The sequence below is a fragment of the Zootermopsis nevadensis genome, unplaced genomic scaffold (genome assembly GCF_977971745.1).
Source record: "Zootermopsis nevadensis isolate Lab colony 2312 unplaced genomic scaffold, Znev_1.0 Znev_ptg000029l, whole genome shotgun sequence".
Taxonomy (NCBI): domain Eukaryota; kingdom Metazoa; phylum Arthropoda; class Insecta; order Blattodea; family Termopsidae; genus Zootermopsis; species Zootermopsis nevadensis.
In genome coordinates, this window is record NW_028259161.1 from 11,365,710 (window position 1) to 11,379,511 (window position 13,802).

The 13,802-nt window shown below is 39.0% G+C and overlaps 3 protein-coding genes across 10 annotated transcripts in view; 2 read left to right on the forward strand and 1 right to left on the reverse strand.

Moving 5' to 3' along the window:
- The window catches only part of LOC110838745 (peroxisomal leader peptide-processing protease), a 103,243-nt gene that overhangs the window by 33,914 nt on the left and 55,527 nt on the right, over positions 1-13,802 (reverse strand). The window lies entirely within an intron of this gene.
- ITP (ion transport peptide) overlaps positions 1-13,802 on the forward strand; it is a 67,779-nt gene that overhangs the window by 949 nt on the left and 53,028 nt on the right. The gene's annotated exons all lie outside the window — the stretch shown is intronic.
- LOC147872259 (uncharacterized) lies at positions 11,220-11,762 on the forward strand. The gene has a single exon (XM_087357894.1). The coding sequence runs from the start codon at positions 11,220-11,222 to the stop codon at positions 11,760-11,762; it is 543 nt and encodes a 180-aa protein (XP_087214020.1).

Below are 13,802 nucleotides of genomic sequence, written 5' to 3' on the forward strand. Positions count from 1 at the left end.
TCAGAACATACCCTTCATATATTACGTAGTCATACAAAAAGCTAGTTCTTACAGACGGATAGAAATAAAGAACCCCACGCATTGTTACATATATTTTGCTTATTGCATACCGAAAATGTCGTAATACGAATGAACTGGTTCAACAATAAAGAAACTGCGACTATGATATACATTTCAATTTATTTCTTAAATTTGTCTGATGTAATGTTATTGACAGTTATGACCCATGTCTGGAATGATGCAGTTTTTTTATCACATGATGTGAAAGAAATTCAGTCGCCATTGAACACTTTAATCAGTTCCAATTGCGCTGAGGTCTGGATTCAGTATAGCGTGACTGAACGCTACCTACTTTAAGAATAGTTTTAGTATTGCAAAAAGAATTAGTTTTGTGCATTGGTATTCTTTTCATGAGCTTGATAACTGACAGTCAAGTTAATATAGAGGCTAGAAAGATGCATTTCTCTTGCAACACCTCAAAGTAAAACTGAATAATTCAGTTACTGAATTTAAGAGCTTCTTACAAATATGTAAATGGTTTTATTATTTAACAATATAATTACTGAAATATTCCAACAGGAATCGTAATTGACAGATGCTGCAAAGGCAAATTTATAGACTTCATTCACCTTATCATTAGGCACAAAAATGCTTTTATGTCCGTGATTATAACATAAATGTGCGTTAAGTATTTCCATCAAAATAATTATTTTAATTAGAACTGTATGAGTTATCCGTTATTTAATGCTGGAAACGCACTTTGACGGCATGAAATATTTATAACGCCAACACTTGCCTGGGAACAGCCGATAATTAATTTTCACACTTCTAAACATAGTCTTACTGTTCTACCACGTGTGTTCCAGACTGCTCTCTAAGCCAACTATTTATTCCCAATAGCGCAGTGGATGAGAGAATACATTGACATTTATTAAGCCTGCTGGTTACAGTTTACAATGTTGCACATGATTCCCTGGCCTTACGCCCACTTCTAAATATCTTTACGTTAGTTTTACCATTTTACATTCTCTACTTTCATTTCAAACTATAACACTATCTCTCAACATAGAGGGCAGGATAGTCGCAGGAGCTTGGATAACCTATTCGACCTCACACAGTTATAAATTATCGTAACAGTGAACTTTATGTAAATATTGTGTAAAAATAACTGACCTTATTGGCGATATCAGGAACGCGTCTCTCGTATTTTAAGCCTCGGAGAGGTTATCACGGAATATTTCAGTCACTTGTTTCAAAACTAAAGAAAAAAAACGGAAATGAAAGAAAAAACAAACTACGATGTTTAAGTTTCGGTCTACTTCACTCACATACTGAATGATAAAATTTCGAGCACGTCATGAAACGATATAAAGAATTTGTCAGAACAAAATGCACTTTGAAAATGACTAAAGGTCGCGAACAGGACGTTGTGACCCAATAAGCTAACCATTGAAATCTAAATACATCTTTGGAATGTAAGTCAGAATTAGGAATTTTAAGCAACTGATCTCTATCAAATACGTACCATCTCGTCGATAAAGCGGCTCTGTTTACAAACATTCCATATTTATTCCAAAGGATCTTTAAAGTATTTATTTTAAATTCGTGCACCATATACTGGTATATATTTAAGAATGTACAGGACACAGGAGTGAGCTTTAATAATAGAAGTCAAAATTTACAGCCCTTTCATCTCCAGGGAGTTTGTTTATTGCAAATACATTTTTTCATACCTAAATCAGGAACTTCGTTATCCTTCGGCAACTTAAACACTTTATACGTTAACATATAAACACACACCATAAAACACGTGCGTCTTATGTGCTATGTACAAGCTGCTGAAGTAGGACACAGCGGTCATGGAAATATATCAGAGCATCTACGCCTAATATAATAGCCACTGTCCATTACGCTTGACCGGCGGCGACTCTGGTAGCAAGAAATGCAAACGAAGGTATGGTGGCGCCTATTGTGGAATCTGGCGGAGTAGAAGTTTCGGAATTATCTGGAGTCAGACTGACAGTTTTATGTTGGCAGGAATCGAACTTCAGTCACTGTAAAGATGTTTTTACGACTAATTTAGTAAAAAAATTATATAAATTTTATGCTTATAACGCGATGCAATAAACTGTGTTGCTGTTCGATACAAAGAGATTCATTCTCGTCAACTTAGATGGGTTATACGCTAGGCTAGTCTGAATATAATAATGTTAAATTTCCATTCTTACCGCCAACAAACCTCATCTTGTATTCGTTCCAAAATCAGCGCGAGCTGGTCAAACGGACTTCGCGCAAACAGACGATCAATTTTGCGAATAATCTACATACAAAAAATGGAGAAAAACATGATTCTTTTCATGCAGTTCTGGAATATTATAACTGTAATGGGATTATAATAACCCCCTCTAAATGACGACACTTGATCAGATGGCAAAAAATAAGCCTAGTATGAATTTAATTTTTGTAGTAGTAGTATCAGTACAGAATTCAACAGCTGAAACTTGAGACAGATCTTACTGCCCTATTTTCACATGCCGGATAATTAAATGTAACGTCAACTCTAGAAATGTCTGCAATCGTTGCGTAATGCTAGGCATGTATTCACATATGCCAATTGCTATGGTGTATGTAATTCAAGGAGCAATGTACGTCAGTGGATTCAAGAGAGTAATTAAGAAAGCAGCACTCAGTTCACAGAATTCTGAAAATGACTGGATGCGTCACTGCAGGCCTATACTGTGAATATGGGATATGGCTATACTCCTACAAAATGTACGATACGGATGTTGAACTATAAACAATTCAGTTTATAAATCCAAGTGTTTACAAAGCAATATAATTATGATATGTAAAAAGTTATACATCGTACTCGACCTTTCCCATATTACGCATCGTTCCAGTTGCAATGAAGTCTAACCAGGCGAGTTAGTTAGAAGGTAAAGAGTTCTAAACAAAAGGGGGGGGGGAGACAACAACAAAGTCGCAGAGTTTTAACACAAGTGCTGCTCTGCCAGGTTTGCTACTTATTTGTCCCCTCTAGACTAACCCTTGAATAGCACCTTAAAACTAACCACGACTGAATTACCACATTTGCCTTACTGATTGTCGTATTTATTTATGGTTTAAGTAGGATAAAAGATTTTCATGGTGGCGAGTACGAAGACGGCTGTCTTCTGGGTTGTAGCACCGTGTAGTCTTGTAGAAGTTCACAAACGTTTCAGAGGTCTTCATCGTCTTGATGATGGAGGCAGCAAAGACCTCTGAAATGTTGGTAAACTTCTACAGACTACACGAAGCTACAGCCCAGATAGAAGCTGTCTAATTATGATTCGCTTAACGACGCTGTCAGTAGCTCAGACTACAGGCTTGTAGATCGTCAAATATTAGGTTGATTAATGAATAATGAATTAAAAGGGGGAGAGAGTCTTGGAAGAGAACGTGGGTTTTTTTTAATTACAGCATTTTTCATTTCGTAATTCAACAACTGTCCATAATGAAAGGTAGCTTTCAGAAGATACAAAGATTATAATAAAAAAGTAAAGCATTGCCGCTACACGCCATATAGGCGTTTGGGGGGGGGAGATGGCATAGCTCTTACATTCTTAACCTTTACCCCGGAAAATGACCCTGGTACCCATTCGACAGGAGGCTGAGTGGGCCCCAGAGTTGGTCTGGACGCAAAGGCCAGAGAAAAAAATCCTCTAACCCTGTCGGGGGTCGAACTCCAGTCGTCGAGGCCGTAGTCAGTCACTATACTGACTGAGTTACACCGGATCCACAAATATTACAATCTGAATAATATGTAGACAACTGTTCTGTGCCTGACATACACAGTGTATATATATGGAGTTTCAATGGTTGCCTCGAAACGATACTGACAGACTTTTTGACAACCAATCCGTTAAGAATGGGAGTAAAGCCAACTGTCGATAAGTTATCTCAGACAAAACGCAATATCCAACAAAATATTGGTATAATAAATAATCAATGCATTATCACAGACATTTAGAGAAACATGCAATATGCAGATATAGGCTAATGCTCTTTATGGAATTGTTGTTTATTCCAAGGATCATATGAAAACAGTAAAAACACACTGTGGTCAAAATGTAGAGTCGCTGGATGTTGAAGTTGCAGGTGGTTCATGTAACTACAACTGTGCTGTAAAGGGTTAATTAAGTCAAGGAATAAAGCCCACTTACTGGTACCTGCACCTTGTCGTGGTGGTGGGACCTGAGTACCTCAGTGACCCCAAGAGCTACTGGTAGGGCCTCCCAAGCCAGATTGGTCGAGGGGGAGAGGTCAGACTAAGACAGGTACCCTGGTCCTCCAGGTTGGGGGTTGGTCGCAAGGCTTACAACCTTGCACCATAAAAAGGAAGATGTTTCGAAACCTCGATCAAAGCCTCGGACAGACGGATCTAACAGAGGACCGAATGGAAGAGGAGAATTGAGGAGGCCATGGACCGAATACGGACCGGAGAGCCATGGAAGAAGAAGAAGAAGAATTAGGAAAAATATGTTCTCAGAGGACTTGATCCAGTTATGCAAGTGACATAATAAATCAGACATGATCATATTGTAAACGAACACTGACACGGGAACTAAACTGAACTAAAGCTGCCGCCATCACGTTCATAGTGGTGCAAAACAGCTGGTATCGACATCACAGTCGCCGCAGAAGATGAATACCACGCTGTTTATGTATAACACGAGACCTCTTTCACTCACTCGCCAATTTATACAACTTCATCCCTTTCGTCCATTCTCCTTATTGTTGTGGGCTGCCTCACTTTAGGCCATAGCCAATTAAAGCGGTCATGTTGTTAAGCATGTTGTTTCACATCATCATGCAACGTGTCCTGTCCTCTGCACCAGACAGCTGGGCGCTATGCTGGTACATGTTCACAAAGAAAACTGCCACAAACGAATTATTCCCTCTACAGCAGCGCAATACAAACACCAATAACTTCCAACCAAACGCTTAAATAATAACTGTAATGACACGCGAGAAGTTTGTTGTAAAAAAATGACGGAATCTTGTGGTAGAAAGTAGGTCGAAGAAATGTCCTAGAAGAAAAATTTCCCTGGCACTACGAGGCAATTTTCGAACACATAACTGTATCGATAAATTACTGGGGAGGTACTGCCCACTCTCTACAATGTGGCCTTTGAAATTCCCATGTGCGGCCTCACTGACTCTTCAGCAGACTGAGCGTGGCCTGTGTTCACGTCAAATAAATTGCTAGTTCACAATTTCTAACGCAATGTTTTGAGACTAACAAAAAACATAAGGCAATTGAAATGTTGAATGCCAGAGTGATCTAAGCCTGTGGAGGAGATTCGTAAAATAAAAATCCAAATTTCTAGCATATGTGGTCAATACTTCAGCGACTCAGCAAAAGATTCCGATGGCTTGGAGTACGCAGACGTATACGTATTCCACCGTACAAGCCAGGTCATGGTAAGGTATACTTGGTAAGAATGTTCACTTCAGGAAAGTGGAGACTGAAAAGTAGTGTTAGCACACTCTGTTGGACAAAGCCTCGATTGACCTCACGTCAGATGTTGGAAGAAGAACGTGGCCTTTCCAAGCTGAAGCGCAGAACAGCCGACCATTCCAGAAGCACATTTCTTTTTTTATGATTCTGACGTAAATCAATGCTCTCCAGTCATCAGAGCCCTTGTGTGCGAATTGATCTCAAGGAACTTAAAATGCTTTCGTTGATGATATCATGCTCATCTGTAAGGGTAGCAATGCAAAATTTCCATGAAAAATTGCGGGTTATTTGTACGCGTATGTCAGAGCCTGAACTTTTCTTGGAATTGTGACCCGGATGCCAGCAAATTTAATCAACTGCGGTGGACCCCAACAGGTAAACTATTACAAAATACCAAAAAAAGAAATTAAAGAGCATAGGACGAACTGAAAGAGACTCTCTGACGTATACTTCGTCGTGTTTTTGCTAAATATTATGCAGTCAACACAACTATTATAATGTTTCTAGATATTTATTACAAATCAACTGTAAGTTTACATAATTTTCAAATTGCACATTTCACACAAAATAAACACGTCAGATTACAAATATCTTAAAGTTTAAATATCTCAAATATTTTAAATCTACTATGTTCACATGCTTTGATTATTATTGCTGTTAATAATTGTTAACCCGTAGTCCTATATGTCTATATTAAAACAAATATTATCAATTCCACAATCTGTGTGCTTTAGAAGAACACGTTTTATCACAAACATATCAGGCCTATAAATAACTAATTATAAAGAGCAGAGAAGGCTACCTTTTTATAAGCTTGTAGTCGCTCACCTTGTCAATAAATTACTGTTAAGGAACCCAAATGTTCACTGAAGTGATCATACAAGACCACAATCAGTCCCTATCCTAAGCCAGATGAATCCAACCACGCCCTTCTACTATACTCCCTAAGATCTATTTCAATATTATCCTACCACCTACAATTAGTTATTCCTTTCGAGCACTCCAACCAAAAATGTTTACGCATTTCTTATCGTCTCCATGTACGTTACAAGGCCCATCCATCTCAATCTCCTTGATTTTAACATCCTATAATAAATACTGGCATGATCCATGACAGACGGTTCGTGTTCTGAAGTTTTTCGGTAAGAATTTCAGTCAAGAAACACACATTCTGACCAGATTTCACTTTACTCTCCTCCGCCTTCTTCAAGGCGAATACCAGGATGTTATCTCAACGTAGTCACGAATATTCCTGTTCGTCATTGACGTCAATTCCCTACGAACTCTTACATGACAGGACTTAGTGTTTGAACATTCAAGCGAAAATAAATCCATAAATATCTTTAGGAGCTATGCGGCATTTCTTTCACGGATATGCTTACCTGGACGATGTCTCATAGTCTGTCTACATACGAATTTGAAAAGCCTCACTGTAACTGTAACTAAAAACACTGCCCCACTAGTATCTACATAAAAGATCACAGCATACGTGCAGAACAAGAATGGTGAAAGGCAAAACTCTAGTGTAACTGGCCTCAATCGTAAAATAGGTTCCTGAAGTAGTCTAAGAATGTAATGGGTTCGCGATCAATCAAGCCGACTATCTTTACATTTGATTCATAGAGGTGCAGACCGTAGTTCTATGTTATGGAATATAACATCTTAAAATTGTTTTCACTATAAAGGATTTTATGCAGTCCCGCTGGGTGGATGCTTTTATCAGACATTAATCCTTTAAGTCTCATTGGTTGTACACACCACTTACTCTAACATTCTGCAACTACGCTCTTTGCCTCAGAATGGGTTTCGTACGATTCTCACAGTAAACACCTATTATTTTCTTGAACAGCATTAACCAGTTATCTCTGTAACGAGGAGGTGTTGTGACTTTTTCCTGCCGTAGGAATTGAATCTTTAAATATTATTTAGATAAGCTTCGTCTTCGAAACTTAAGAAGTATCTTGCCGGCTGGTTTGACTGTCGCCCCTTCTCTCAACAGACTCAGGGTCACAGCTGTCAATCCACAGTACCATGAGATCTACAAAAACTAAATAACGATAATGTCCTTGAACACTGAACCCGGGACCTCTCAATTATAAACTGTTAACATAATTTCTTACAATAATTTATTTACCGTCTTTACACAAACTTAAAAATGTTGTTAAAATTACTTAAAATTTATAACATTTTTTCATTAGATACTAGATCTTGTTACATTTTACATTCGACGACATGTTTCGACGTTATTTCATCATCATCAGGTCTATCTATTAAAATCTGTTGTACTTCTTGCTCTGCGTATATTGATTTGTTTTATTTGTTTGATTTTTTAAGTCTCTTCCATTAAATTTGAAGGCTGTGCCCGGATGTTTTAAATCGGGTTGTATGTGATGTGTTGTGTCCGATATTACGGGCTCTAATAGATAGACCTCATGATGATGAAATAACATCGAAACATGTCGTCGAATGTAAAATGTAACAAGATCTAGTATCTAATGAAAAAATGTTATAAATTTTAAGTAATTTTAACAACATTTTTAAGTTTGTGTAAAGACGGTAAATAAATTATTGTATTAATAAACACAAACATGACGCAATTAAGATATAAAAAATAATTTCTTAGTGCGAGACGCAAGTTCAGTTTAGGCTGCCACGAAGAAGAGACGTATGAAAAGGACAGGCGTAGGGTGTAGTGGGAAATAACAGAGTTTTCGTTTGTGTCGTTATAAGAAATGCCAATTCTAAAACCGGAACTGTAGGAACAACCTAAATTGACATCGCACAGTGTGTACAATCTTGTCAAGAAACAGCAAAAGCGCAAGGGGAGATCCGATGATTGACACAAACACGCTCTCTTTTACATTCACAGCTGGACCACTCAGCTGACTCATGTGTAATTTTCCTTTCCCATGCGGTAGTTAAGTCGACCATGCGGCCTGTATACGAGCTCTGAATAAACCGTGAGCTACATGACGTGGTACGACGAACGATAACTGTTCGATCACGGATCACACTGCGCCCTACAGGGACGAGAATACAGACATTCAAGCGATACAAATGTTCCAACTAGGACCATGTGCAAAGACTTACCGTCGCCTATGCACAGCAGTATCTGACAAAAGCCAATATTTACCATCTAATATACAAGAGGATCAATTGTGGCACGACATATCAAGTTCTCACGGCGGCAAGTATTAACATGGCCGTCTTCTGGATTGTTGAGCCGCGTAGTCTGGGAGAGGCTTAATGGCGTTTCAGAGGAGCTTGCTGCTTCCGTCGTTAGAGCAATCATAGCCAGCAACAAGCCACCTCTGAAACGTCAGTAAACTTCTACCAGACTAAGCGGCGCAACAACCCAGAAGACAGAAATCTTCAACTTAAATTCTCTTTATTTTTCCTAGTAAAATTCGAGGATAGTCCTTAAATATGCCACGGCCACTTTAATCCACATCATTCCCAACCTTCATTTTGGATCAGTCTATAATTCTACGCCACATGGCCTGTACAGCTAATAACGGGGCGTCAAACGCTTGTCATTTACCGAAGAAACTGTCTCTTTATTGGTTTTTTAGCCTGAATAATGTCCCAGAAAATACGTTTCAAGTTATACAAAATAACAAGGTAGTGACAAGTGGAAAGAGGGTGACAAAAGAGGAATAGGACCCGCAGATGACAGAAATTAATAACTCTCTGGTGGACAACATGGTCAGATGGGCTACAATACTGGCACATGTAAGAAACTTGTGGTCGAGAACGTATTTAAAAGTGACGTTTCTACGTATGATGGAAACACAATATAGGGTGACGCTACCTGACGGAACACAAAACCGTATTACAAAGATAGGTTACAGGTTGAATAAATTAAAACCCTGTACTGATTATAACATTTAACGAATTAGTGAGATACTGATACCGGGAATTTAATAATTATCCAAATAAATGCAAATGAGAGAACAGAAAAACAAGAGGTTTGAATTGTGTAGGTTATTTCGTAATAAATACAGAAAGATTAAGAATGTTTTCTAAAGGACAATCTTTCCAAAATAAACAAATATGTTTGTCTTAATTTTAAAAAGTCTAAATCCGATTTCAGATTATACTAATACTCTTATTTCTTAATAGTTCAAGTTCACTGTGACTGCTAATTCATTCACTGTATATTTCACATTCAACGTCACTTACAAATAAATTACAGGCCTAATAAAAGCGTTATTTTCTGCAATATAAATAGGCTACATGTGTGTGTATAAAAATGTACGATTTATTTTCATACGTAGACCTAAATACGTAGTGTTTTTAAAGTTATATTCTGATTTACCTCGTCTCGGAACAGAAATAGTATGACATGTTTAATAAACATTGTCTAAATTTTCTTCCTTTCACACAAGAGGTGACTGCGAGTATAATCTTAGTAGGACTGATACGGCCGCCTCGAGGTGCTACGTACTACTTGTTACTGAAGAAAGGGAGAAACTAGTCATTCTGCATTTCTTTTAAAACCGTCCGCTCAACTAAAGTATCGACATAAAACGGCTCACGACCCCAGTTCATTTTTACCATTACGTTTCACGAAGCCTCTCTTTGGGCTGTGCCACAACTCAGTCGGTCAGTCGCTGGCTTCTCACCGCAGAGACCCGAAATCGCGCCCAGGGCAGTCGAAGTGGGATTTATGGTGGACAGAGAGGCACTAGGACAGGTCTTTCTCCGACTCATTTGGTTTTCCTACCAGTACCACACCACCGCTGCTCCACATTCCCTCGTGTATTATTTGGGGGATGGACAAAGGTGCTGTTAGTGGCTCACTTCCTCAAAGAGTCTCACACCATCGCACTAGTAACAAATCGATTATCTTAAACAACCTTCATCAGAGTTTGATAAACGCTTCAGTAGCCGGAGATGGTAACAGACATTCATTCATAAGGTTTGAGTTATGACTGTTCACACATATTGTTAGAAAAACCCAGAAGTGGTAATGATATGCAATTATTATGATAATTAGGCATGACGATGTCTGAACGGTGAAGACAAGAAGAGGCGGAGATTCGGTGTTGCTGTGAATTCGAATCCAAAGACTTTTTTAAAACTGAGTCAGGCTGACTGTAACGACGCGTTGGTTAACATTTTGCAATTATTAGCTGAATGACACGACCTTGGAACCTCTGTCTACTTCTGACCTCCGCGCCAAGTCTTCGGCGATTCCCTGCAACACCTCCTGGTGTCTATTGCTCACCTCGAATCAACAGGAAAAGAGGCCGTCATGGCTCGCTGCCAGCTACCAAAGTGGAGAAATGCACTTCGTTTTAACTTGAAAGCTAATTTTAAACTGCAAAACATGAAAAGTCAATGACGAATTGAGAAACTGTTACGTCCTGTCAATATACACACAGATACATTAACCAAATATACTAAAATTACCTGTGGTACACATCCGTCTTTTTAAAAGAGGCTGTAAGAGACTGCGGGCCGAAGGTTATGAAATGAAATTGGAGTAACCTTCCACTTTTTGACCTATATCATTCTCCACATTAAACTAATTTTTATTATTCAGAATGCGCCAGAAATGCCCGACGGCTTTTGAAATGTAAGTACCATCTTTCCCGTCATTCGTCATGCAAAGTGCTCTTTGGAATTTAGATGAGATGGAGCGCTGGTCAGTAGCAACATCACACTGCGGCTGTGGAACTGTTTATGAGAAGCCAGTCAATTACAGGTACACAGCATGGTTTCCGACTACACGCGATGCACTCTGCTTTTGTGGGTATCGAAATGGCGTCAACAAGGATCAGTGAAGGACAGTAAACCTAAAGGATGTCCACGTTCGGTGCGTGCACCTGAAAATGCGGAACCAGTAAGAGAGGCCATGTTGCGAAGTCCGCACAGGTCAGCTCGAAGGCAAGCTATCGCGCTTGGTTTAAAGGACAGTAGCGTTCGGCGAATTCTGCACAAATATTTGCATTACCATCCCTGCAAAATCCAAATTGCCCAGGAACTTCGTGAACATGACAAGGTGAACCGACTTCATTTTTGCAATCAGTTCTTGAACTTGGTGAATAATAATCGCAACATTGTGAACTCATTACTGATGTCAGATGAGGCCCACTTCCACATTTCAGGTTATGTGAATGAAAAAAATTGTCGTTTTGGGGCTGCAAACAACCCGTGTGAACTTCACCAACGCCCTCCGCATACAGCGAAAGTGACAGTATGGAATGCTACAACGTGTTGTGGCATTAATGCCGTCTCGACTGCAAAAATGTGTTGAACAACCTGCAAGATGTCATACTCAAACAGTAATGCTTAAAACAAATTCTCGACGAAAATGGAAATGCATCCGCCTGTGTTAATAAACTGTTCAATTCTGCTTTGAAAAGTTATTACATTTCAAAAACCGTCAGGTGTTTCTGGTACACTCTGCATTTTTCATTTCTCTAAGTTCATACAATGAGAGCATAATGGGAAAGTTATAAATAAAACTAAATGCTTGTAGGCCTTCGTAAGCATGTTTTATCTCTGCAATTAGTATGATGAACGGATTCAACGCCGTATGATCCATTTCCAGTGCCTCCTAAAGACAGAAGCGATAAATTCCTCCGAAACGTCGGTAACTACGTACAATACTCTTGATGACTGAGGTGATACGATCCTCCGAAACGTTAATAATCACCTATAAGGCCACACTGCTACACAACTCAGAAGACCACAATCGACTCTTCACCGCAGCAAGACCTCAGGAACCACCACTGCCGGACGGCCACAGATCCGCCACAGTCAATGGGCCGCCAATTGAAGCAATGGGCTTAATGTAATTTGGAGGAGATTCAACTCTCAATCTGTTGCCTATCTCGGCGTAATTTTTTAATCTGGTGGGCGTATGACACAAAGTAACACTATTTATTATTTATCAGAGTTAATGATGGGGAGAGAACAGAAGATCAAATACGCTGATATTTTTCGAAATCGAAACTGTTGAAATTAAGAGTTACTTAATGGCTTACCTAACGCTCCTTCAACAACTACATACGTTAGACTTCAAAACGTAGGACTGATTACGACTTTCAGGGAAGAAAAGATATTAGAATCGAGTGGTCGCGGTCCCAGATGCCTGTATGGAATGAGCAATGCTACTGAGGCCACTTTCATGACAACTGACTGCTGCTTCGAGATTCAAGCCTAGGATCTCCCGAACACGCACTGCAGCCACTGAAAGGCAACGGTCAATAACGTCAATAAGTGGGAAACATGGAGTTACATTAATCAATACGTATTAATTCTGTAAGCGTTTTCCGGAAATTGAAATCGTGAGTGTACAAATATGGCAATTAAAAGTAAGAGGCAACCTTTGGAAAAATACCTTCACGAGCGGAATGCGGATTGTAGAGGTGACGTAAATTCAAATATTGATTCAACGGTCCATTTAATACGTGTGTTTCGCATGCCGCCATTCTTATTTGCTTCATCTGTAATAAACATTACTAATTTCCGCAGAAAATATTTGTATCTCCGAATGTATCACAGGATACTCTCCACTCACGCCTCTTAAATGATTAATTAAACTAAACAGAGTTCAACCACAAGTATGTAGGATTTCAGACGAAGATGGCTGTCCTCTGGGCTGTACAGCCGTGTAGTCTGGTAGAAGATTACCACTCAACGGCCTGATGATGGAGGCAGCAAGAACCTATGACACGTTGGTAAACTTGGACCAGACTACATGGAGCTACAACCCAGGAGACAGCCATCAACTAGAAGTACGGTTCCTAACCTTTGATTTACCTGGCCTAAACAGGCCTAAAGAGAATGTAAGTAAGATTAAAATGTCACAATGATTGGCCGGAACCCAGTTATCCCTACCTGTGACTCGTAATTATTATAAATTGTGAGATTAAGAATTACGATGCACAAAGAAGCAACTGGTATGTTGTTCCTTCTTAATCTAACGTCTGCTCATTTTCAGTAATGTTGCAGCAGAAGTGAGCAAACTACGGAAGGCAAAAAAATTCAGTCTGGCATACAGCGTTATTAAAATATTAGGCATATTATTAATAATATTAATACTAATCATATTTCTCATGCATAATACCGCAACATCAAAAATAAACTAAACTGGTAAAATTTTGCATTTTTTATGAAAACTGGGTCTGTAGTCCACGTATGATTGATTACTGTTCTCGTTTATTAAGCCCAAATCTAGGATTAGGTAAAATAAAATATTGAAGGGTCAGCTCCATGTTCGGTTTAATATGTGTCATAACACCCTTTGCATACAAATAAGAGTTCAAGGAATCGCCTTCGAATTGAACGA

Bases quoted from the DNA above. Each gene is read 5' to 3' on its own strand.
- LOC147872259 (XM_087357894.1), top strand. From the start codon at position 11,220: ATGGTTTCCGACTACACGCGATGCACTCTGCTTTTGTGGGTATCGAAA.